The 27,190-nt window shown below is 34.8% G+C and overlaps 1 protein-coding gene across 5 annotated transcripts in view; it reads left to right on the top strand.

The window, feature by feature from the left end:
• The window catches only part of SBF2 (SET binding factor 2), a 474,987-nt gene that overhangs the window by 219,014 nt on the left and 228,783 nt on the right, over window positions 1-27,190 (top strand). For all 5 annotated transcript variants that reach the window (XM_042906593.1, XM_042906592.1, XM_042906591.1 and 2 more), the window contains exons 4-6: window positions 8,720-8,842; window positions 10,592-10,702; window positions 12,982-13,087. In XM_042906593.1, the coding sequence (XP_042762527.1) occupies window positions 8,720-8,842; window positions 10,592-10,702; window positions 12,982-13,087 (340 nt within the window). The remainder of the gene's footprint in view (window positions 1-8,719; window positions 8,843-10,591; window positions 10,703-12,981; window positions 13,088-27,190) is intronic.

Genomic DNA, 27,190 nt, shown 5'->3' with positions numbered 1-27,190 from the left:
AATGAATGGAGTTTGTACATTTTAACAAGTGTTATTTAAATAGTTATTGAACTTTGTGAGAAAAAAATAAATTGAAATGCTCGTAGTAAAATACAATTCCAAATGATTGAGTAATTTATTTTTAAAAATGAAGTAATGAAAATGGATTTCTAAACTGATCTCTTGTTGGCAAAACTTGGAGCAGTGGGGGAAATCACATAAAACGTTCAATAGATTTATCTGAAGTATAGACTAGTCATTTTTTTCTTTTTTTCTCTTTTCCCTTTCCTGGTTATCAAGCTACTAAATTGTGCTTATTGTAGAAAATTTAGAACATATTGGGAGAAAAGTAAGACAACAGAAAAAAAATTATAGTTTGATATATTTTGTTTCAATATTAAGGGTTTTTTAAAACTAAAACTCTATGTAGATCTAATTAATGTCTACACATTAATTGACCATATGGATGTAGTATACTTGATCCATCTCCTAATAGGCATTTAGTTCCCCTTTTGTCAATATCATGAATAACACTGTGATGAATATCTCTTTGGAATAATCTTGATTCCGCCAAGGAGGGTTTTGTCCGTGATTATCTATCTCACTGAATTAGAAATTACAAATAGAGAAAAGTGAGAAGTGGGTTTGCTAGTAATACAGTCAACATTATATTTGATAGTATTCTAGAGACTAATCCTCAGACCTCATTCAACAAAGAGAGTCTAGTGAAAAGTAGCATAAGTAACAATTCAGACAATGATCAAAATTGAGGGACATACATCCTGAGTTTCTAATGTTTGTTTGATAATTTGCAACATATGCAATTATCCACATAGGATTCTTGATATAGTAGGAATGGTGGAGATTATGCCTTTTGTGAAAGGGTCCTATCTCCATCCTCTCCCCCTTTTAAAATGAGAACTGCTTAATGGACAGAATGCTGAATCTTAACAGTCTCCTTGACATCCATCACAGATACATTCTGTAGGGAAAACATTTCACTTAATTAGGTATGATTGATTGGTATTATATGCTTAAAATAGTATGAGACATTAAAACAACAGGAGAAGCTTTTGAGAACAGGCTCCTAAAGTCCTTCAACATTAAATCCCTTTTCTTAAATTTTGACAGTTTTACACTAGGAAAGGCTGCAGCAAGAACTGTTATTGCTATTTCAGTTTAACATAAGGATTATTACATGCAAATATACTTAATGGAAAATAGTGTGAACGTCTTTCCAGATTTACAGTTTAACTTTTTGTATGTCATCTGTTCTAAACAGTTTCTTTAAACTAGCACCTATTTCTTTTAAAAGTTGTATATGAGTACAAGACATTGGAAAGAGAAAACTAGCCCAAGAATTATAAGACTTGACTTATTAATTCTCATTATACCTTTAATGAGCTGTATGATCCTGGCAAGTAATTTCATGTCTCTGGGCGTGAGATTGCTTGTTTGTAAAATAAAGTAGATACCTTCTAGTACTATAGTGTTTTTATTATTCTATCATATTAATAACTACATCTGATTTTATTTTATTTTTTATATTAAATTTTTTTTAATGTTTATTTATTTTTGAGAGACAGAGTGCAAGTGGGGGAGAGGCAGAAAGAGAGGGAGACACAGAATCTGAAGCAGGCTTCAGGCTATGAGCTGTCAGCACAGAGCCTGATGCAGGGCTTGAACCGATGAACTGTGAGATCATGACCTGAGCCGAAGTCAGATGCTTAACTGACTAAGCCACCCAAGCGCTCCAGGCACATCTGATTTTAAAGATACATTTTAATTTTTCTCATAGTAGATACAAAGTTTCTACCCAAATTATGATCCACAGGATACTATTCTTAGTCATCTGAATAAGGCATACTTTTTAGACCACTATGTTGAATATAACCATATGTCCTATATCTTTATGGAATGTTTCAGTATGCCATGTTACATGATCATTAAGGTTTCAACATGTGTTCTTTGAGAAAATAAAGCTGAAATCTTGAGTCTTTGTGCTCAGCATATAAACTTCTAAATTAGGGATTCCAGGGAAGTACATTTTATTTAACCTATGAAATTGTAAGCTTAATTTCTATGATCATATAACTCACCAAATAATATTAATATAATTTTTCATTTAAAAATGATATTTTATCATTTCTAATCTTTTTCGTCCATTTTCACATAGTGGGAAAGGACTTTGAAAGGAACCATTGACTTTGGTGGTTCACAAAATAATTTTCTTGAGTTTATGAGAACGTAATTTTGAGTTGGTTAACCTATTAGAAAGGAAACAAACAAGAAGCTTATCTGTAGTTTCCCCACTTCATACAGAAGTTTGTACTCATTATTTCATTTTCTTCAGAGATAAGGTTTACCGTAATAGTATTTCTCATAATGTTGATATTTTAAGTCAGTCCTAGATGTTCTTAGTCATTTTATAAGATACACCAGAGAATTCTTGAGTACTCTCTAACAGTTGATTTGAGTTAATTATGTCTTGGGGATAAAAGATGAACATATTTCAGTGCCAGTGACCATATTCTTCAGTTTATGATGATTAATTTATTAACTGTGATTTATTCACTGTATATTAACTGGAGGGTAAAAGGTGTTTTAAAGAAGATATGCAATAAGAATTACTGAAATAAAAGATGCCAAAAAGTAAAACTTCAATAAATTATCATTCTCATGTTTCTTATATTAAAAAGTATATTATAAATTATGTTACCAACTAATAGTGTGAACATAGGAAATGAATTTTAGTTAAGTATGCCTAGCTTAAAAATTTAGTGGTTAGCTCATATTTTTAAAGGTTATATAAGAACTAAAATTAGGAAAATGAAATAGGCAGGATAGATAAATACTACAATTCAAGCTGGTATGTACATAGTATACTGCCTTTTTTTTTTTTAACATTTATTTATTATTGAGAGAGAGAAAGCATGAGCATGGGAGGGGCAGACACAGAATCTGAAGCAAGCTCCAGGCTCTGAGCTGTCAGCACAGAGCCCGGCACGGAGCTTGAACTCACAAACTAAGAGATCATGACCTGAGCCGAAGTCAGACGCTTAATCGACTGAGCTGCCCAGGCACCCCAGTATACTGCCTTTTTCTAAGGCGTTTTCTTTGGATGCTTTGACTTGTCTCTTTGTTGGATTTCTTCTTTTCCCTTTCCCTTTCCCTCTGACTGTCCTATTTATTAAGTTCCGGCTCACTATTGTGGACCTCACTGATTTCCCTTCTCAGAGTTTCTCAACACTGTAAATATGAACTTCAAAATGTTACAATATTGTTTTGCACTTATTACTGTTATTTCACCTGTGTTGGTTTTAGCACTTAAGCTAGATTATAAATTTCCTGACACAAAGAACTGCACCTTATCCTTCTGTGACACATGCTATGTGTCCAGCCACTTAGTAAGTGTTTAATAAATAAACACATACAGATACATTACTATTTACTTTTTAAAACTTTAAACTTTTTGTTATAAAGATAATGCAAGAGTAAACATTTTAGCAAATTATTTTTCTCTGGATATGCACATATTTTTATATGGAATGTGAAAACCGTAATCCCATGACCCAGAGACAAATGCTAAGACAAATGCTAGTCTTTTGGTATATAACCTTCCAGGCCTTTTCTCCTCCCTATTAAAAATATAAACGTATTTAACACAAAATACGCACACACACACAAACACACTGTATACTACTTTTTTAAAGTTTATTTATTTTGAGAGAGAGAGGGTGAGAGTGAGCAGGGGAGAGAAAGAGAGAGAGGGAGGGAGAGAGCGAGAGTGAGAGAGAGAGAGAGAGAATGAGTGAGAGAATCCCAAGTAGGCTCTGCACTGTCATTGCAGAACCAGTTGTTGGTCTTGATCTAATGAACTGTAAGATCATGACCAGCACCAAAATCAAGAGTTGGATGCTTAACTGACTGAGCCACTTGGTGCTCCTCCTTTTATCCTTTTTTAAACAGAATATTTAAAGAAATACTGTAGGAAGAGTTTTAGTGTGAAATACTATTGTTGAAAATGAGCTTTGCACATTTTGGATATTGGATACAAGTCTTTTCAAGGTAGAAGAGACAGGAATCAAGCATCAAGAGTGCACAAAGATGAGGCTGACATATTCAACCTGAGTGAAAAGATGAACTTCCTAAATATTTTGCGTATGGAGTCATCCCATAAAATCAGTAATCTAATAATTTTTAGCATTTTTGTCTCAGGATACATTTAAAAAGCAATAGTGCTTTTGGGGAAGATTGATATGGTAAGTACTAATTTATCCCATGTTATTGAAGCACAGAGACTGTGACCTACATAGAATGTAAATTACATAGAAGCTGGGAATCCCACTGGTACATGTAGTCCATGGTAAAAATAAGTAGGAAAAAAATCTATAAGTGGGCAAGTTGTAGCATGTGCTTATGGTGTGTATAAGAGATAAGGTGACCCTGCAAGTCATTGTGAGACAATTCAGTAAACTTAGTGTTTAAGATAAATTTGTATCTTTAATGGCATCTACTAGAATTAGGAATAATCTTAGGTTAGAAAAAGGCTTGCAAGTACTGTTCAGTGAGATAAAATATGTGAAAATGTTTTCTACTATAAAATATAAAATTTCAAAGCATTATTATAACATCTGTTACATTCATAGCCTATGTTTTAAATTTCCTGCTTATTTTTAGGTTTCTCACATCTTTTCAGCATGTGAAATACGTAATTGTTACACAAAAGATATTCTAGCTGCCGTAATGAATAAACAGTATTCCCTTAAATGATAAATTATTTATAGAAAAATTTTACCAAAACCACCACATTACTGTCTCTTGGAACAAACCTTATTTTAACCAGCAGTGTTAGGGTTTAAATTTTTTTAGTACTACATTTTTAGTACTACATTTTGCTTTGAAAAGAGGAGTATGAATTTTGTCTAAACTTGTGACATTATATTCTCTTTTTTTGTAGAAACATTGTTTATTAATTATAATGAAGTATTTTAATAAGAATTTTGATATTTAATTCATAATTTGACTTAATAAAACAATTAAGCAATAAATATTAAAAATAATTCCAGTCTTCCAAGAGAGATTTGGAGAATTCAGTATTTTAAAAGGATGATGAAAGCTAAATTTAAGGAACACACACACACACACACACACACACACAAAACAGTCTTTGAAATTAAGCATGAAAACCTGGTGTATTATTATAGTATAAAATCACTAAGAGGGATAGTATATCAGTGTATTATAGTAAACTCAAAATTATGATCATAAGTAGTAGAGCTTCATCATATTTTATTTCCTTGGGATTCATCTTTTATTAAAAAATATTATAAGGAGTAAAGTTTGTATATAATTTCACTTTTGGGTTTTGGGTTTTTGTTGTTTTTATTCTAAAGTATATCTTGATGACATAAGATATACTAGATATATATTCTCAGGTAAATATTGCCAGGTAATCTATAAGCAAAAAGTATAACCAAACTAAAATTAGAATTTGGTGCTTATTTACTTCAACCAGAAATCAGAAAGTCTTAATATATTGCAAAATCTCTGATTAAAAAGATAAAATTATTACATAATATGGATGTTAATTGCCCTTAGTATTTTGCATTACTTTTTTTTTGACATTTCTTTTTTTTAATTTTATTTTTCAATATATGAAGTTTATTGTCAAATTGATTTCCATACAACACCCAGTGCTCATCCCAAAAGGTGCCCTCCTCAATACCCTGCATTACTTTTTGAGTTGAGATCTAATTACCATGCCATAAAATCCATCCTTTTAAAGTGTGCAATTTAGTCTTTTCAGTATATTAAAAAAATTTTTTTTTAACCATAGTACTGCATTTTGCTTTGAAAAGTGGAATATGAATTTTTTCTAAACTTGTGACATTGTATGCTTATAGGAGAGCTGTTAGAATTAAGAATAACAACATCTTATGATTTATAATACAGTTATGAAGTAAAAGCCAACCTCTGTAATAAAAAGTGATATAAATAAAAATGGAATTGTTTTTACTTAATACAGATTTACACTATACTGGCGCTTTTTTTCTTTTTTGTTAATAACTATTCCATTTAGTGAATGTTTAAAGAATAGCTTTAAGAAAAGACCAATGCATTCTATTTTGTGTTATGGTCAAAGTAGGTTAATGGTTATTTATTTGAAATGGTTATCTACTTAGTCAAGCTGACTTCTAATGGTACTCTAGGGCATTTATCACAATCTCATAAAATGGATAGCTTTATCTTTTTGAGGAATTTTAGTCGTTCTTTTGTCATTTCAAATTTGTTAGTAATCCATGAAGAATATGATTCATTATGTGTGGAAATATTTGGTAAATTCATATTCATCACATTTTTATTATTTCTAAGGATTTTAGAAACCAGCCAACCTTTTAGCTTTTGCTTTATAACAGATGAAAATCTTTCAAGAGCATAGGGACCTTATGACACATATAAAAAGTAAACAGATAGTTCCCTTTGGATACGTGCATTCCATAGACATCTAATACTTGATTATATTTCACTGTACTAGAAAATATACGAGCTCCAATGGAGATAGAAAATATAGTTTTTGGCCTCTGTAAGTGAGGGGGGCGGGGGAGAGACTTTCCTTGGTGAACTAGCCAGAAAGTTATTCCAAGAAAATTCATTCCTGCATGTATGCAGTGAACAAAAATTAATAAAGTATCAACCATGTGCCCAGCTCTTGTTTTAGGAACTGGAAAATTACTAGTGAACAAGACAGAAATCCTGGGCTTCATTAAGCATATTTTAGTGGAGGAGACAGACAAACAAAAAACAAGATAAGCGTGGGGCACCTGAGTGGCTCAGTCGGTTAAACATCCAACTTTGGCTCAGGTCATGATCTCACAGTTTGTGAGTTCAAGCCCCACTTGAGATCCAGGCTCAGAGCCTGGAGCCTACTTCGGATTCTGTGTCTCCCTCTCTCTCTGCCCGTTCCCCACTCGCACTCGCACTCTCTCTCAAAAATAAACATTAAAAAAATTAAAAAAAAAAAAAACAAGATAAGTGAAATAGGTTAATATGTTGGATGGTAACAAGTGCCAAGGAGAAAAATAAAGCAAGGAAAGAAAATAGAGAATGTTAGTGAATTGGGATTTTAATTAGGGTGCCAACAAAGGCTTAACAGATGAGAAGTCACTTGAACGAAGACCTAATGGAGATGAGGGAATTCATCATTAGAGTATCTGTGGGAAGAGTATTTCAGGAAAAGGAATAACAGACAGTGCTTAAGAGCCTTAGTTGGGAGCATGCCCAGCATGTTTGAAGAGCAACAAGGAAGCATACTGGGGCTAAGGAGGAATAGGAGAGACTGAAGGAGATTATTAAAATAATCCAGACAAGCAATGATGGTGGCTCATAATACTGTGGTAGGAGTGGAGGTGGTGAGCATTCAGGATTTGCTGACAGTTTGGATATGGGGCATGAAGGGAGAGGAATCCAGAGTTTTGATCTGCCAAATGGACAGGTAGGATTTCCATTAACTGAGACTCAATACTGTAGGAGGAATGGAGTTTGAGGAGAAAGATTGGAACTATGGTTTGGACATGTTTAAGATACCTGTTAGTCATCTAAGTGGACAGGTCAAGCAGGCAATTGGATTTGGCATTTTGGGGAGAGGTTGGTGGGAGAAATGAGTTGGAGGATGTGTGATATATTGGTGAACTGTGCTGAGAATTAAAAGAAAAATAAGTAAAGGAAAGGCTTCAGGAAGGAAGACAGATTTTTGAGCTGCAAATTTGATTAATGGAAAAGAAAGAACATTCTAGTTAGGGAAAATGTCCTGGCATCTTAGAATATCATCTAGAAATCAATCTGAATGCTTTACTACCTTGTCTTTTTTTTAAATTTTATTTATAAGTTTTATAGTGCATCATATAGTATAATGGAACAGTAGGTGCACAGGAAATACTTGTTGACACATAATGGGAACAAAAGTTTTCAAAGTTTATTTCATTAACCAGTATTTTTAGTCATTGTAATGTAGGGTATTTTTTTATTATAGATGTTTTTATTGTGCTAAAATGTACATGAGATAGATTTGCCATTTTAACCATTATTAAGTGTACATTTCCATGGCAGTAAGTACATTCTGAAACTTAGTTTTGTGTAGAAAGATATTTTCTCTTCTCAAAAAAATCAACATTGTTGCTTATGAGCAGAAGGAATTTAGAGCTGATTGGGTTTCACTTCTAAGAGCACTGAGCATTCTGTAAGCCTTAGAATCCTAAATGAGCATCACTTTTGTTTGAAAGATTGGTACAAGTAGAAAAACAAGAATGAAAATTAGTGCCTTCTAAAATAGATCTTTTCTTAAAAACTGATTCTCCATTTAAGTGAGTATCATTTTTAGTTGTTTGGGTCACTATCTAAAATAATGTTAATGTGTCTTCTTTACCTTTGATTCCCGATCTCACATAGAAACCAAATGCTCACATAAAGTTGTGGTATATATCTGGAGCATAAGGAGCTTTTCAAAATTGAAATAAGCATGGCTTTCTTTATAATTTCTTTGTCTACTTACTTGCTTCTTAGATTCCTGTCAAAGTATGTATCTTTATTTTTAGTTTGAGTTTTGTAAATTATATTATAAATTATATTTTATAAATAATTTTAGATTTTGTAAATTACATGAAAATGTGTGATATGTCTATCTTTTGTGAATTATAAATCTAGAAATTCTGTCTGTTCATTTCAGTGCATCTTTTTCTAGGGAACAAAGAAGGAAGAGATTGAAGGTGAAGTGGAAGGGTCTGGTTTAATTCAGCCTGCAGAAGTATTTGCTCCCAAAAGCCTGGTGTTGGTATCCAGATTAGATTATCCAGAAATTTTTAGGGTAAAGAACTCATAGTTGTCATTATTGATTTATATTATTGTGTGAATCTGCTTTGAGTGAATCATGGTAACAAGATTTTGTATTTAAAATATCTTTGAATTGATTTAGAGGTTCATCAATAAAATAAATGTAGTGTTAATAGAAAAAAATGTATTCATGTTGGATGAAATACATACCTAGATTAATGTAACTATTTAAACTTATAAGGATGTAGTGTTTGTTTTTAAATAGATCCCATGGCTACTGACTCCAAAATTTATGAATCTAAAAGAAATCATTTGATTGCCTGTAGCAAATTTAAAATGTACTAGCAGTATAACAACTTTGTGTTTTTATTTACCTTCTTTTGAGGAGACCAGGCTCAGTAAATAGATTGAATATCTAAATCTCAAATAGTTTTGGTCTCCAACATAGCTTTAAAATATTGTTTACTTCCAGATATTGTCTCTTTGACACACTCAGAATTTTTAAATGCAAAAAATTTTTTTTATACATTTAAGCTTTGAAAGAAGAGGGCTTACTTTTCTTATTTCAGTTGCTACCTTTAGTAATAGTAATGTTGATTATTGTCCGAAATCACAGATGTCTTTGGAAAATATAAAAAATATACCTTAAAATTTCTGCGGCATCTGGGTGGCTCAGTTAAGTGTCCGACTTTGGCTCAGGTATGATTTCACGGTTCGTGAGTTCGAGCCCCACGCCGGGTACTGTGCTGACAGCTCAGGGCCTCAAGCCTGCTTTGGATTCTGTGTGTGTCTCTCTCTGTTTCTCCCCTACTCTCACGGTCTCTCTCAGAAATAAATAAAGGTTTTTAAAAATTTTAAAATATACCTTAAAATTTCTGAAGGACTTGGGAAATTAATACATAATTTCTGGAAAACTTTTCCATATTCTTGAGATTATGTATATTCTAGAAGAATTAACTTAGTGTCAAGATTCCAATGACAATGGGTAACTTCTAACAAATACTAATTTTTCTTTTTTTTTTTTAATGTTTATTTTTGGGAAAGAGAGAGACAAATACAGAGTACAAGTAGGGGAGGGGCAGAGAGAGAGTCACAGATTCTGAAGCAGGCTCCAGGCTCTGAGCTGTCAGCACAGAGTTCGATGCGGGGCTCAAACTCATGGACCACAATAATGACCTGAGCTGAAGTTGGACGCTTAACCGACCAAAACCACCCAGGCATCCCTACTAATTTTTCATAGTCACAAATTTTAATAAACTGAAAGATTCATAAAGATTGCATTTTATCTTCCATTTTACCACCTACCTTCTTCTGAGCTTACAGTGTTAATTATATCTTGTCTCTATTTTGCTAACCTCTGATAATTTACAAAATTTTTTTCTGTAGAACAAATATTCTGAATTTATAAGAATCACAAAGCAATAACATTTTGAAATTTTTATCTTGAAGTTTGACTTTTTGCAAAGTAGGCTGAGACCACAACAGTTTTAAGCCCTACAAATTTGCTAGAGTGTTTATCTCAGCACAAACACCTGTTTTACAAATTATGGTTCTGCTTTTTATAAACTCATCGCAAAAGCTCATTTAGAGCTTCTGGTCAAGGAGGAAAATTTAATAAACTTAATAACATTTGCTGCTTAAAACTTATTCCATGGTCACTGTGGAATATACTTTACTGGCTTCAAAAAGAAATTTCCTTAAGAGCAGATGTCACAGCAATTTATTTTTTAATGCTTATTTTTTCCATGAAAAAGTAATCTCTTCTTTCATCTTCTCTTTGTAGGCTTGCCTAGGTTTGATCTACACTGTATATGTGGATAGTTTGAATGTCTCCTTGGAAAGTCTCATTGCAAACCTGTGTGCGTGCCTTGTCCCAGCGGCTGGAGGGTCTCAGGTAAATAGAATAAAAAGGGAGATGAAGAGGGCCTGTTCCTCTTCTCCTCTGCTCCAGTTAATTTAATTTTTGAAGAAAAGAAAAAAATGGAATTCCTTAAATATTTTCATTTTAAAGAAGATCTTAGTTAAGCATTGTCCCTATGGTCTGCCTTCTAGAGACCCAAGATTCCATTCTCTTCTTAGGTCATAAGGTTAGTTTTAACACAGGGCTCACCTTTCACATAGCATAATTAGAAGTCATATTTTGTGTAACTTGAACTCTAGTTTACGTTTTCTTGGAAATATTCGTTTTTAAGCTGAACATTTAAAATGTCTCCTTTCTACCTTTATTACTCCTCTATACAGCTATGGCTCATTTCATTAACTTATATCAAAATGTTTTTTAGTGATAAAAATTAGAAAAACTCTAAACTACCTTTAGAAATATTAATGTTGATGACCATCCAAAATCACAGATCTTTTCCAGAAAGTATAAGCTATCCCTTAACATTTCCCAAGGTTTTTGTCATATTTGAGCCTCATATGAGGACATTAAATTCTTTTACTGACATAAAACTTTCTCAGAGTAGTCATCTTGTTTGTCTTAAGATTTTAATTTTCATCTCTGCAGTCGAAAAATAAGAACCTGAGCTTTTATGTCTCAATGTTTCCAGGGCACCATAGTTAAAAAAAAAAAAAAAAAAAAAAAAAGACTTCCTTCACTTATTTTGCTTATTCTTGTGTAATGTTGTGGAAGGGGACAGCCCTCTAAAAATTACATTGTTTATCCTCCTCAGTCTGACAGAGATGATACTTGCTATGAAACTGACATTTTTTTTCCTTGCCCTTTGTCTTTTTTCTAATACGAAATTTATTATCAAATTTGTTTCCATACAACACCCAGTGCTCATCCCAACAGGTGCCCTCCTCGATGCTCATCACCCACTTTCCTCTCTCTCCCACCCCCCCATCAACCCTCAGTTCTTTCTCTTTTAACTCTTTTGTCTTACCTGGTGTCCTGTTACTCTTAAGTTTTTATCCTCTTGTCTTCCTCCTATTCCCTCCTCCCTCATTCTTCTTCCCTTACTACAAAGGCAGAATACAAGATGTAAGTTTGGTTACAAATGAACCTAAACTTTAAAGCTGTGGAATTATTTTATGGAACTTTCTCATGTGGGATTTATTTTGACTTTATTATGTTAATTTATTTTTTAACTTTAAAAACTTTTTATTGTGGCTGCTAGAAGTTTTAAAATATTACGTATGTGGTTCATGTTACATATTTTTTGTTTTCCAAGTTTTATTGACATATAATTGGCATAAAAATGTTGACTTTAATATTTTCTTATTTTTTAGTTAAGTATGATTGTCACTAATTTTTGTTTCTCCATTGTTATTAAATTTTCAGCTTTCTAATTATTGAATTTTCTCATACCATATTCATTTGGGCACAATGTAATTTGAATATTTTTGGTTTCATCATTACTCTTGCATCTATTAATTGGATCTTATAGGCTCATCATTACTCTAAATTTGGACTTCAAAAAAAAGTTGGTTTTTTTACATTATTTATTTATTTATTTTATTAAAAAATTTTTTTAATGTTTATTCATTTTTGAGAGACAGAGAGAGACAGAGCACAAGTCGGGGAGGGGCAGAGTGTCAGCACAGAGCCCGATGAGGGGCTCGAACTCAGGAACTGTGAGATCATGACCTGAGCCGAAGTCAGGCACTCAACCAACTGAGCCACCCAGGTGCCCCATATTTTTTTATTTTTGAGAGAGATAGAGAGAGACAGACAGAGCACAAGTGGGGGAGGGGCAGAGAGAGAGTGAGACACAGAATCCGAAGCAGGCTCCAGGCCCTGAGCTGTCAGCACAGAGCCCGATGCGTGGCCTGAACCCATGGCCCCATGAGATCATGACCTGAGCCAAAGTTGGATGCTTAACCGACTGAGCCACCCAGGCACCCCCCCAAAAAGTTTTTTTTTTAAATTTTATTTTGAGAGAGAGATAGAGAGCAAGTGGAGAAGGGACAGAGAGAGAGGGAGATAGAATCCCAAGCAGGCTCTGCACTGCTAGCACAGAGCCCCATATGGGCCTCAAACTCACAAACCTCGAGATCATGACCTGAGCCGAAGTTGAGAGTCAGATGCTTAACAAAACTGAGCCACCCAGGCTTCCCCCCAAAAAACATTTTTTTAAACAAATTTGAACTTTCAAAGGATTTTTTTTTGTTTTAAGAAAATGAGAGAAATCATTTATGTTTGTGTATGTGTGTTTTTCACCCATTCTGCAGAAGCTGTTCTCCTTGGGTGCAGGAGACAGACAGCTGATCCAGACTCCTTTGCATGACAGTCTTCCTGTCACAGGCACTAGTGTGGCTCTCCTGTTCCAGCAGTTGGGTATGTCTTTTCTCCCATTGTCAGTGTCCTCTTGTAGAAGCCTATGAAAAAAAGATTTATCTGAAACTCATGTCACCTGACATAAATCAAGAGAATAAAAGCTAATGATTAAATACCTGATGTATAAAATATATAATTATATGTGTCCTAATCTTAAATGGTATTCATTCTTTACTTTCTTTTTTTTTTTTTTTTAAGTTTTAACCCTGGCCTCTTTTGCTCTGGAGTCAATTCGACTTTTAGAAAATAGGCAGATTTTCTTTATGCTTTCAAAAATGAATAGATAGTATAGTTTGCTTTTCCTTAGATGAATTAGTTTCGTAGAATCCTTGTCAGATGGAACTAAAAGTCCCATTATTCTAATCTATCACCTGGATCAGGACTTTATCTTCAATTTTCTAGCAATGGCAAGGCTGAAGAATTGTGGGGAGGACATCAGAAAAAGTACCCTCTATCCATTGGATACCTTTTACTTCATTTAGGGAGTAGTATAAAAATTTTTTTCAAAATTTTTTTCTTTTTTTTTTTTAATGTTCATTATTTATTTTTGAGAGAGAGAGAGAGAGAGACAGACAGACAGACAGAGCATGAGCAGGGGAGGGGCAGAAAGAGAGGGAGTCACAGAATCCGAAGCAGGCTCCAGGCTCCAAGCTGTCAGCATAGAGCCTGATGGGGGCTTGAACTCATGAACTGCAAGATCATGACCTGAGCAGAAGTCAGACATTTAACCAACTGAGCCACTCAGATGTCCTAATTTTTTTTTCCAAAAATTCGTTTAAATTCTAGTTAGTTGACATATAGTGTAGTATTGTTTTCAGGAGTAGAATTTAGTGATTCATCACTTACATACAACGCCCAGTGCTCAACACAAGTGCCTACCTTAATGCCTATCACTCATCTAGCCCATCCCCCACCCCCCTCCCTCCATCAACCCTCAGTTTGTTCTCTATCATTAAGTCTCTTAATGATAGAGTCTCTTATGATTTGGGATGCCTGGGTGGCTCAGTTGATTGGGCGTCCAACTCAGGTCATGATCTCAGCTCGTGAGTTTGAGCCCTGCGTTTGGCTCTGTGCGGACAGCTTGGAGCCTGGAGCCTGCTTCAGATTCTTTCTCCCTCTCTCTCTGCCCCTTACCTGCTTATGCTCTGTCTCTTTCTCAAAAATAAATAAACATTAAATTTTTTTTTTTAAATAGAGTCTCTTATGGTTTGTTTCCCTCTCTTTTTTCCCCCCTTTCCATATATTCGTTTCTTAAATTGCACTCATGAGAGAAATCTCATGGCATTTGTCTTTCTCTGACTTATTTTGCTTAGCATAATACTCTCTAGCTCTAGCCATGTCATTGCAAAAGGCAAGATTTCATTCCTTTAGATGACTGAGTAGTAGTCCATTGTGTATATATATCACCTCTTCTTTATCCATTCATTAGTCATTGGATACTTGGGCTCTTTCCATAGTTTGGATATTATTAATAATGCTGCTATAAACATTGGGATACATGTACCCCTTCATATCTGTATTTTTGTGTCCTTTGGGTAAATACCTAGTAATGCAATTACTGGATTGTAGGGTAGTTCTATTTTTCACTTTTGAGGAATCTGCATACTATTTTCCAGCTGCACCAGTTTGCATTCCCACCAACAGTGCAAGAGGGTTCCCCTTTCTCTGCATTCTTGCTAACACTATTTATATTGTTAATTTTAGCCATTCTGACAGGTGTGAGATGGTATCTCATTGTGATTTTGATTTGTATTTCCCTGATGATGAGTGATGTTGAGTATCTTCTCATATGTCTGTTAGTCATCTGGATGTCTTCTTTGGAAAAATGTGCCTTCATGTCTTCTGCCCATTTTTTAAGTGCATTATTTGGGGTTTTTTTGGATGTTGAGTTTGATAAGTTCCTTATAGATTTTGGATACTAACACTTTATCAGATATGCCATTTGCAAGTATCTTATCCTGTTCCATAGGCTGCATTTTGGTTTTGTTGATTGGTTCCCTCCCTGTGCAGAAGCTTTTTGTCTTGATGAAGTCCCAATAGTTCATTTTTGCTTTTGTTTCCCTTACCTCCGGCGACATATCTAGCAACAAGTTGCTCTGGACCAGGCCAAAGAGGTTGTTACTGTTTTCTTCTCTAGGATTTTGATAGTTTCCTGTCTCACATTTAGGTCTTTGATCCATTTTGAATTTATTTTTGTGTATGGTGTAAGAAAGTGGTCCAGTTTCATTTTTCTCTTGCTGTCCAGTTTTCCCAGCATGATTTGTTGAAGAGACTGTCTTTTTCCTACTGGATATTCTTTTTTTATTATTATTCTCAAGTTAGTTAACATACAGTTCAGTCTTGTCTTCAGGAGTAGAACCCAGTGATTCATCTCTTACACATGACACCCAGTGCTCATCCCAAAAAGTACCCCCTTTAGTGTCTGTCACCCATTTAACCCCCGCCCCCACCATCAACCCTCAGTTTGTTCTCCGTATTTAAGAGTCTCTTCTTTCCTGCTTCACTGAAGATTAGTTGACCATATAGTTGTAGATAGAAATAGTATAACTTTAAAGTGACTATGTTTCTGATCACGGCTGCCTGAGATTCCTGTTTACCTCTTACTTGTCCTTTATATGTGCCTACATATGAGTGTCCCATTCTCCTTGATTCAGTCTTTGTCAGTGTTCTCCATCTGTCTTTGGGTCTTTTTTTAGTTACACTGGAACCTTCCCTTCCTTAGGGCTCATATTCTGCATCCCCATGGAATTATTCCTTATACAAAACTCCTGCCCTCTTGTTTCCTTTCTATATCATGCTGAATTTTGCTGCTTGCTCAGCTCTATAATTTATCCCTTCTTTTTCATTAATGGCCCCATCCTTATTCTTCTGTTGTGACTTCAATTGTCAAATTTAGAAAGCCTCAGAAGAAATTAATGTAAATATATGCGGAGTTTTATAGTATCCTAATAAAGATGAATGGTGATACCAATCCCCAAGTAGTAGTTTTTACCCCTTTACACCTATTTCCTTTCAGAAGTTCAAACACTAAAAAATTACCTATCCCTTTTTCTCTCCCCTCTGAAAGATTCTACTCAGTCATTTCAGTGAAGTCCTAATTTAATTAAACTTTTTTTTTTTTTTTAAGTGTATGAAATAGATAATCTCTCACTGGTGGCACTTACTTCTCTAAAGATTATCTTATTTATTAAATCCTCCTGCCATATACTTTTAGAAAATATTTTAGGGGCTTCATGGACTACCTGCAGCCTGTCCATGGTCCCTCCTAACCATTGACTTAGTTGATTTTAGCCAAACACTATTCCTGTGACTTTTTTACTTTTAGAAGAGGCTGTATACCTCTAACGGGTCAATCAAAGCAAAGATTTACCATGAAAAGGAATAGAAAAATAATGACACAAATATAATAATATCACATTCCCAAATGCTGCCTTTTATCTTAATGAGTGCCTTACAAGCCTCGCATGTTTTTGAGTTTTTACAATGATTTGATGAGGGGAGGAGAAGGATGTTACTGACATTCAGTGCCCATGACCAGGGATATTAAACATCCCTCATGCATGATGTATGTGCACCAGAAGAGTTTTTACTTCAAAAACACTGGTAGCACTCCCACTGAGAAAAACTACAATAAAGTATAAATTTATAAAACCTGTATCTCTCTTCAGGTAACGGTGGTCTGTGTAACTTAGACTAACCCTCTTAGCAATAACTACTAGAAAAGCTATGTAAATATAAGCATCATCTTCTTGAAAGTATCAGAAGCAGTAAAGGTGACTAAACCATGGTCCGAGAAAAGAAGGAAACCTAGAGAAGTGAGCCAGACATTTGGGACCAGTTTTTCCCAGAGCATCAGTTGATTTTGGAAGAAGTAACTGAAAAGCTGTCCACACGCTATCGATATCCGTAGGGATGGGGGAAATTGAGTTCAGGTTTACCAAGGGACATTTCTTTAAAAGCTGTCATCCTTTGAGTTGAGACTACAAAGGACCACAGCTGAGGAATGAGTCAAGGTCTACATAAGGTCCCTTGAGGAACTGAAGTGGAACTTGAGATCATTTTAGTTCCTTAAAATGGATTCTAGTGATCCTTGATGCTACTGTAGTATATAGCTATATACTACCAGTAAAAGAAAATCCTCTCTGGAACAAGATAACTGCATTCTAGGCCTTAAGTATACCTGTAAAATTTTATATATAAATATTCCCAACACTCAACCAAAACTAGCCAGAAACACAGAGGACTAATCCTATATGAAAGAAATACAGAAGAAACCATAGACAGGGGCACCTAGAAAATAGTTACCAGATTCACATATTAAAATAACTATGCTTAAATATTGAAGGAGATAAAAAGTCCAGAGTGAGAATTTGGGGAGTGGCATCAGCAAGATGTTAGAACAAGAAGTCCTAGTCCTTCTTCCACAGAAACATTGCTTTAACAATGATGTACCTTTCAAAATGCAATCCAGCTAAGAATTTGCAGTGAGCACACAGCTGAGTACAAACAGACACGTTAAAATGGGTAAGGAGAGCAACTTCACTTTTTCTTGTCAGCCTCTCCCCCAAGCTTGCACAGCTCAGCACAGGGAGAGGACGCCCCAGCTTGCAGCTCCTTGGGGGAGAGGGAAGGAGAAGAGTAGAGTATGTATTCAATTTTCCAGCTTTTTGGAGGGCTGCCTGAGGGTGAGACTGGTTCCTGTCTCACCTCTTTTGGAGCACTGACAGGATTGGCATGGTTTCGATGCCACTGAGAACAAAGAAGAGTAAAGGGTAGCTTCCTGTACCATCATTGCTTGTCACAGGTGGAGAAGATGCACAACTTGGGGTATATCCCATGGGAAGGAGGAAGAGGAAAAACAGCAGTCTAACTTTTCAGAGAGCTGCCTGAATATTGACAAAGTTGTAGAGGAACTTTAATTCACTGCTGATGAGAATGTGAATTGGAGCACAGTTTGATTTACTAAAAAGTTAAATAAACCAAATAATCTAGCCATTCTACTCTTAAACCTTCTACTCCATTTACCTAAGCAAAATGGTAACATTGTCCATAAAATATTTGTACATGAATGTTCATTTCCATATTTTTATGGATATTTTAAAAACTAGGAACAAGCTCAGTCTGGATCAGTGGCAGTGGTTAATGGTGATAATACATAAATAATCTGGTATATCCATACAATGCAGTACTACTAAGCTATATAATGAATTATTGAGACATGGTATAGCATAGATTAATCTGAAAATAATTATGCTGAATTTAAAAAGTCATACAAAAAAGAATTTATACTGTATGATTTGGTTTCTATAAAGTTCTAGAAAATGCAGTCTCTGTGGTAATAGAATAGTTGCTTTGGGGGTGAGAAAAGAAGGATTACAAAGAGATATAAGGAAACTTTTTTTTCAATGTTTATTTATTTTTGAGAGAGAGATAGAGACAGAGCGCAAGCAGGGGAGGAGCAGAGAGAGAGGGAAACACAGAATCTGAAGCACGCTCCAGGCTCTGAGCTGTCAGCACAGAGCCTGATGTGGGGCTTGAACTCACAAACCATGAGATCGTGACCTGAGCCGAAGTTGGATGCTTAACCAACAGAGCCACCAAGGTACCCCAAGTATGAGGAAACTTTGGAATGTTGTGTTCATTATCTTGATTGTGGTGATGGTTTTACAGGTATGCATATATATGTCAAAGTATATCAAATTCTACAAGTGAATTAAAAATATATATTCATACAAGAGCTTATACATGAATTTTCATAGCAGCATTATTCATAATAGCCAAAAAAATGGAAACAACCCAAAGGTCCATCAACTCATAAATGGATAAACAAATTTTGGTATATTTATATAAATGGATTATTATTGAGCCATACTAAGGAATGAATTTTTGATATGTGCTACAAATGGACAAATCTTGAAAACATTATGTGAAGTGAAAGAAGCAAGACTCAAAAGGTCTTATATTGTATGGTCCCATTTATATGAAATGTGTACAACAGGCAAATCCATAGAGACAGGAAGTAGATTAAAGGTTGCCAAGAACTAGTGGGGGAGGAGACAGTGGAGTGACTGGTAAGGAGAATGGGGTTTCTCTTCAGGTCATGAAGTTGAGTTAGAGACTGGTGATGGTTTTACAACCTAAGCCTATACTAAAAACCACTGAATTGTATTCTTTATAAGGGCAAGTTTATGGTATATGAATTATATCTCAATAAAGAAAAAACTTCTTGTCAGAAGAATTCAGAAGCCATCTTGAAGAGGCTTGCAACTGATCTGATGGTATAATTTGAGCTTCATAAATGATGGTAATTGCAATTGATTGAAACCCAGCAAATATTTTTAAATCCATGAATTCATAATAATATTAAATGAAAAATTATTACCTTAGAACATAATGGAACCAATTTGTTATCTTGAAAACTTATCAGTAAAGGAAAAGAGGGGCGCCTGGGTGGCTCAGTCGGTTAAGCATCCGACTTCGGCTCAGGTCATGATCTCACGGCTTGTGAGTTCGAGCCCTGTGTCCGGCTCTGCGCTGACAGCTCAGATCCTGGAGCCTCTTCGGATTCTGTGTCTTTCTCTCTCTCTCTGCCCCTCCCCCGCTCACGCTCTGTCTCTCAAAAATAAACATTAAAAAAAATAGTTTTTTAAATAAAGGAAAAGAATCTAGCATTTATTCTGCCTTGTTTATATGACTATATAATACAGGACAACCCATTAGTAGATGAGGAGAATTGTGTCTTTTTAAAAGTATTCTATCAAGGTGCACCTGGGGGCTCAGTCGGTTAAGCATCCTGCTCTTGGTTTCGGCTCACAACATGATCTCATGGTTTGTGAGTTTGAGCCCTGCATCGGGCTCTGTGCTGACAGTGCAGAGCCTGCTTGGGATTCTCTCTCTCTCTGCCCCTCCCCTGCTCTCTCTCTGTCTCTCTCTCTCTCTTTCAAAATTATAAGTAAACTTAAAAAAATAAAAATAATAAAAGTATTCTATCAATAAATGAAAAAATTATAGTAACAGAACATCATCATTTTACAGTCTTTAGTAAATGAAGATCTGATAATCAACAAGTGTTATTATAAGAAGGAAAAAAGCAGGTATTATATATCTAGCCTTGCCACACACACTACCTGTAGTTTGGTCAGAGGGATTAATCTGAGTCTGATTTCAGGAAATACAGAAGACAGGGGAACACATTGAAATGCACCAAAAGATGGCAGTTGTCAAAATCTAGGCTCTCAGAGATGTGGTGTGTGTATATATATGTATGTATGTATATAATGTGTGTGTGTGTGTGTGTGTGTGTGTGTGTGTGTGTGTGTGTGTACACACATATAATGGAATATTATTCAGCCATAAAAAAGAATGGAATCTTACCATTTATAATAACATGGATGGAGCTAGAGAGTGTAATGCTAAGCAAAATAAGTCAGATAAAGACAAATACCATACTATTTCCCTTATATGTGAAATTTAAGAAATGAAACAAATGAGCACAAGAAAAAAAGAGAGTAACCAAGAAACAGACTCTTAACTATAGAGCACAAACTAATGGTTACCAGAGGGGTGGTAGGTGGGGGGATGGGTGAAATAGGTGAAGGGAATTAAGAGTACACTTATAATGAGCACTGAGTAATATATAGTATTGTTGAATCACTGTATTGTACAACTGAAACTGATATAACACTGTATGTTAACTATACTGGAATTAAAGTAAACTATTAAAAAGTCTGGGTTCACAGAAAATCGTTGGTCAAATGTCCCAGGTTCTTTATTGTTTATTTTTAATGTTTATTTATTTTTGAGAGAGACAGAGCACAAACAGGGGAGGAGCAGAGAGAGAGGAAGACACAGAATCCAAAGCAGGCTCCAGGCGCCATGCTGTCAGCACGGAGCCCAACACAGGGATTGAACTTACAGACTGTGAGATCATGACCTGAGCCGAAGTCAGACGCTTAACTGACCAAGCCACCCATGTGCCCCTGTCCCAGGTTCTTTAACAAATAAATTTTAATGAAAGGAAAGGAATGGAGGAATAACTTCAAGATTAAAAGAGATTTATAACATACCCTATTTTTAATAGAGTGAGATTGAACTATAGTGTCTAGGAATGCACATTTTGGCAATGAAACTATAGAAAAAAAGGAAAATGGTTGATAGAATAAAGTCAAGATAATGGTTACTTATGGCAGTAGAGAGAGAATTCTGATTGGAGGCACAGGGAAGGGGCCTTTAGGGTTGCTGGCAAAGTTCTCTTTCTCAGCCTAGGTAGTGTTCATTAATTCTTTAGGATAATTCACTAAGCCACCCATTTTACTTGTATGGTTTTCTATATTTGTGTTTAATCTTTCAATACAAATATTTTTTAAAAACTTATAAAACTAACTCTTTACATGTATATATTTTATTTAAAAATATATAGTACTTCAACACATTAGAGATTTTATTCTCAGATAAGAAAGTCTAGAGGTAGGCAGTACAGAGCTGATGTGTTAACTCACGGTTGTCTTCAGGGATGGTATGGAAATTCTACTCCATAGTTTTTCCTTACTGATTAATAAGGGGTTTTTCCCTTACAAGACTGTGAGCTTTAAGAACTTCTTATTCTGTGTGTCCTCTGTATTTGGCATAGTACCTTAGACTCAAAAAACATTAATATTTGTTGAATACATGAATGAATACATTAGCCATGAAGAAAACGGCAATCATTATTTTATTAGATGATGTTCTATGTATGGATGAAGTGTGTCGGAATGTATGACTATTAGTCATTTGAAGATCAGATTTCATTATTTTACTCTCTAGTATTTTCAGCTGAATTATCTTTTGCTTACATATTCAAAATTTAATTTTTCAGGGAAAAAATAAGGAAAAGATAAGAAAGGGAAGGAGAGAGAAGGATGCTTCTAAGCGCTGTGTGCAGAGTTGTAGTTTCCAGAGCATGCGGCACTGATAATTCTGTCTAAAGGCATGTTCTTATCACCAGTCATTTTGGTTGGACTGTTGTTGAAGGCCATTATCAGAGTTCACTACCTGGGTTGGGGGTGAGATGGTGGTGGTGGATTTTATAAAGCATAGACAGGAAGCAGATAAGACTGTAAGATTCTTTTGTAGCCTTGACCAGTTTTCCTGTGGAAGGTCTAAATGTAATGATAGCATTTCCTTGGTTCTTCTCTCCACGGATTGTTATGATAATGAATTTGTTTTTCACAGTTTGAAAGGTCTCTGCCATTGCCTGAAATAATTATGTGGACTTCCACCATCACCCACCTCATTCCCCATAATTTCCTGTTAATCACCTTCGTCTCTTACTTCCTGTATTATTTATTTGTTCCTTGTAGCCTATCTGAACTATTTTTGTTTACCTGAAGAGTTGTGGAAAACTGTAGATGTTTTGTTTTTTTAATGTTAGTAAGATTATATTCACAGGACTGGTTTTTATAGCCCATCTGATTTTTTGTTTGTTTGTTTAATCCATAGCTGTTTAACTCACATGTCCCTCTTTAACCCAAATAATTTTGTGAAATTTTCATGACATGTTTTGCCATATCTGTTTAGTTATAATTTGGATTTTAACTGCAAATATGCTAATTTTAGAATACTTATTCCCCAGTTTTTACAGTATCCTATTTTAAAGTATACTTAAAAATGTATACTACATTTTTTAAGTTGCATACTAAAATGAACTTGGACCCTCATCTATCGTCAATTTCCATAGTTAAACTACAATAGTCTTATATCATCCGTGCTTATACTTCTATCACAGCTTTACCAATGTATTATTGACGCATAGCTTATGTAAGTTCAAGATTTACAATGTGATGACTTGATGCAGATATATATTGTGAAATGATTACTACAGTAAGATTAGCTAATACCTCTGTCCCTTCACATAATTCTAAATTTTTATGTGTGTGCTGATAATATTTAAGATCTACTGTCTTAAGAACTTTCAAGTATATAATACAGTATTATTATTATAATCATCACGCTGTACATTAGATCCCCTGAATTTATTCATCTTATACTTAGAATTTGTGCCCTTTGACCAGTGTCTCCCCATTTCTCACATCCGTTAGCCCCTGGCAACCACCATTCTACTCTCTATTTCTATGAATTCAGCTTTTTTTGATTCCACATGTAAGTGAGAACATAGAGTGTCTTTCTCTTTCTAATTTGTTTAACTTAATATAATGCCTTAAAGGTCTATCTATGTTGCTACAAAAGCCAGGATTTCTTTCTTTTTTATGGATGAAAAATATTCCATTGTATTACAATTATTTTCTTTATTCATTCATCTATCGAAGGACACTTAGGTTGTTTCCATGTCTTGGCTGTTGTGAATAATGTCATGAACATAGGAGAGTAGATAACTCTTCAAGATAGGGATTTCATTTCTTTTGGATATATAATCAGAGGTGGAATTGCTGGATCATATGGTAGTTCTATTTTTAATTTTCTGAAATGCGTCCACATTGTTTTCCAAAATGGCTGCGCCAATCTACATTTCCACCAAGAGTGCACAATGGATACCATTTCTCCATAACCTTGCCAATACTTGTTATCTCTTATCTTTTAGATAAACATTCTAACAAATGTAAGATGATAACTTACTATGGCTTTGATTTGCATTTCCCTGATGGTTAGTGATGTTAAGCATCTTTTCATATACTCTACATGGCATTTGTATGTTTTTGGAAAAATGTCTATTCAAGTCCTTTGTCCAATTTTTAATCAGATAGGTCTTTTTTCTTGGCTATGAAGTTGTATGTGTTCCTTATATATTTTAGATATTAATCCCTTATCAGATAGATGGTTTGCATATATTTTCTCCTCTTTTGTAGGTTGCCTTTTCATTTTGCTGACTTATTTCTTTTGCTAGGCAGAAACTTTTTAGTTTGATATTGTCCCATTTGTTTATTTTTTCTTTTGGTGTCACATTCAAAAAATCATTGCAAAACCAATGTCAAGGAGCTTTCCCCTATGTTTTCCTCTAGTAGTTTTATAGTTTGGGTTCTTATGTTTACATATTTAATCCATTTTGAGTTTGTTTTTTTTTTAAGTGATGTGACTTAGGGGTCCAATTTCATTCTTTTGCATGTGAGTATCCAGTTTTCCTAGCACTGTTTATTGAAGAGATTATCTTTTCCTCATTGAATATTCCTGGCTCCTTTATGAAATATTTGTTGACCTTATGAGTTTATTTCTGTGATCTCAATTATCTTCCCTTGATTTGTGTGTTTTTTATGCTAGTACCACACTATTTTTATTACTATAGCTTTGTAATATAGATTTAAATCAAGAATTATGATGCTTCTAGCTTTGTTTTTTGTCAGGATTGCTTTGACTGTTTGGGATCTTTTATGGTTCCATATAAATTTTAGGATTTTTTTCTGTTTCTGTGAAAAATTTCATTAGAATTTTGATAGAGATAGCATTGAATCCATAGATGGTTTGGGGTAGTAACATTTTAACAATATTAATTCTTCTGATTCATGAACACAGGATATCGTTCCATTTATTTGTGTCTTCTTTAGTTCCTTTCATCAGTCTTGTGGGTTTTAACATATAGATCTTTCATGTCTTGGTTAAATTTATCCCTAAGTTTGAAATTATTTTTGAATGCTGTTGTAAGTGGGATTGTTTTCTTTATTTCTTTTTTATTTTTATTTTTTTAAATTTTTTTTAACATTTATTTATTTTTGAGACAGAGAGAGACAGAGCATGAACAGGGGAGGGTCAGAGAGAGAGGGAGACACAGAATCTGAAACAGGCTCCAGGCTCTGAGCGGTCAGCACAGAGCCCGACGCGGGGCTCGAACTCACAGACCGCGAGATCATGACCTGAGCCGAAGTCAGACGCTTAACTGACGAGCCACCCAGGCGCCCCCTTTATTTCTTTTTTAGATAGTTTCTTGTTAGTATATAGAAATGCAGCTGATTTTTGATTACTGTTGACTTTGTATCTGCGTCTTTACTGAATTAGTTTATTCTAATAGCTTTGTGGTAGGGTCTTTAGGATTCTCTCTATATAAGATCATATCATCTGCCAAAAGATTCAGTTTTACTTCTTTTCTTATGTGGGTGCCTTTTATGTCTTCTTGCCTAATTGCTCTGACGAGGGTTTCTAGTACTCTGTTGAATAGAGTGGTGAGAATGGGTACCTTTTTCTTATTCCCGATCTTACTAGGAAAGTTTTCAACCTTTTACCATCGAGTAAGATGTTAGCTGTGGGATTGTCATATGTGGTGTTTATTATGTTGAGGTACATTCCATCTATACCCAATTTGTTGAGAATTTTTATCATGAAATAATATTGAATTTTCTCAAATGCTTTTTTCTGCTTCTATTGAGATGATCATAGGATTTTTATTTATTTTTATTTTTTAAATTTTCATTTATTTTAGAAAGAGAGAGAGACAGAGCATGAGTGGGGGAGAGGGAGAGAGAGAGGGAGACACAGAATCCAAAGCAAGCTCCAGGCTCTGAGCTGTCAGCACAGAGCCCAATGTGGGGCCCAAACCCATGAACCATGAGATCATGACCTGAACCGAAATTGGACGCCCAACTGACCAAGCCACCCAGCTGCCCCAGTCATGATTTTTAAATCTTTCATTCTATTAATGTGGTGTATCACATTGATTTGTGTATGTTGAACCATCCTTACATGCAGGATTAAATCCCACTTGATGATTGTGTGTGGTCCTTTTAGTGTGATGCTGAATTCGGTTTGCAGATGTTTTATTGAGAGTTTTTGCATCCATTCATCAGGGATATTGGCCTGTAGTTTTCTTTTCAAATAGTGTCCTTATCTGACTTTGTTATCAGGATAATGCTAGCCTTGTAAAATTAGTTTGGGAGTGTTCCTTCCTCTTTAATTTTTTAGAAATTTGAGAGGAATTAGTATTCTTATTTAAATGTTTGGTAGAATTTACTGGTGAAACCATGTAGTCCTAGACTTTTCTTTGTTGGGAAGTTTTGATTACTGTTTCCATCTCCTTACATATTATTGGTCTGTTTGAAATTTCTATTTCCTCCTGAGTCAGCCTTGGTGTAAGCTTTTTTATATGCATAGTTTCTTTTTGCTTACCCAAATTAACCTCAGCCAGTTTTTCATTAACTATTATTAGGTCAGTTTTTTTATGTTGATTGTCTCTAATACTAAATATCGACATTATTAAAAAATTATTAAAATAGCCAGAGTTTTTTCTTCAGTTTATCTTATAAACATTATTTTTACTTTGTATATACACATCCTTAAAATTTTGATTATAGCTGTAACTTTTGGTTCAGAAAGTTACTTCTATTTTTAAATTTTTTTTTTAACATTTATTTATTTTTGAGACAGAGAGAGACAGAGCATGAGCAGGGGAGGGTCAGAGAGAGAGGGAGACACAGAATCTGAAACAGGCTCCAGGCTCCGAGCTGTCAGCACAGAGCCCGACGCGGGGCTTGAACTCACGGACCGTGAGATCATGACCTGAGCCAAAGTCGGACGCTTAACCGACTGAGCCACCCAGGCACCCCTATTTTTAAATATTTTAATGGGAAAATTTTGGTATTCTCTTTTGTCTTCCCCTGGAAAATCTTCTGTCTATAATGCTATATGATTATTCCTGAAGTGACATTAACTTTTACAAGAATATCAAAAATAATTTATGTTCCTGAAATAGAAAGATGAAATGCCAAAGGATATAATGAAAGTTTAGGTTGTACAAAATATTATTTTTACATTAATACCTTTAAGAATATGTTGAGGGGCACCTGGGTGGCTCAGTCAGTTAAGCATCCAACTTCAGCTCAGGTCATGATCTCGTGGTTTGTGAGTTCAAGCCCTGCATTGAGCTCTGTGCAGACAGCTCAGAGCCTGGAGCCTGTTCAGATCCTGTGTCTCCCTCTTTCTCTGCCCCTCCCCTGCCTGTACTCTGTTTCTCTCAAAAGTAAATAAACATTTTAAGAATTTTAAATAAAAAGAATATGTTGATTGGTTAATTTACAAACCATATATTTTATGCATCAACTGTGGAATGATTTTTGTCTTTTTACCTTAAGTGATTGAAATCTAGTACCTTGGATTATGTTTCTGTTTTCACTCATTTTTTTCAGT

This window comes from Panthera leo, chromosome D1 (genome assembly GCF_018350215.1).
Source record: "Panthera leo isolate Ple1 chromosome D1, P.leo_Ple1_pat1.1, whole genome shotgun sequence".
Lineage (NCBI taxonomy): Eukaryota > Metazoa > Chordata > Mammalia > Carnivora > Felidae > Panthera > Panthera leo.
This window is presented reverse-complemented; position numbering and strand designations above follow the sequence as displayed.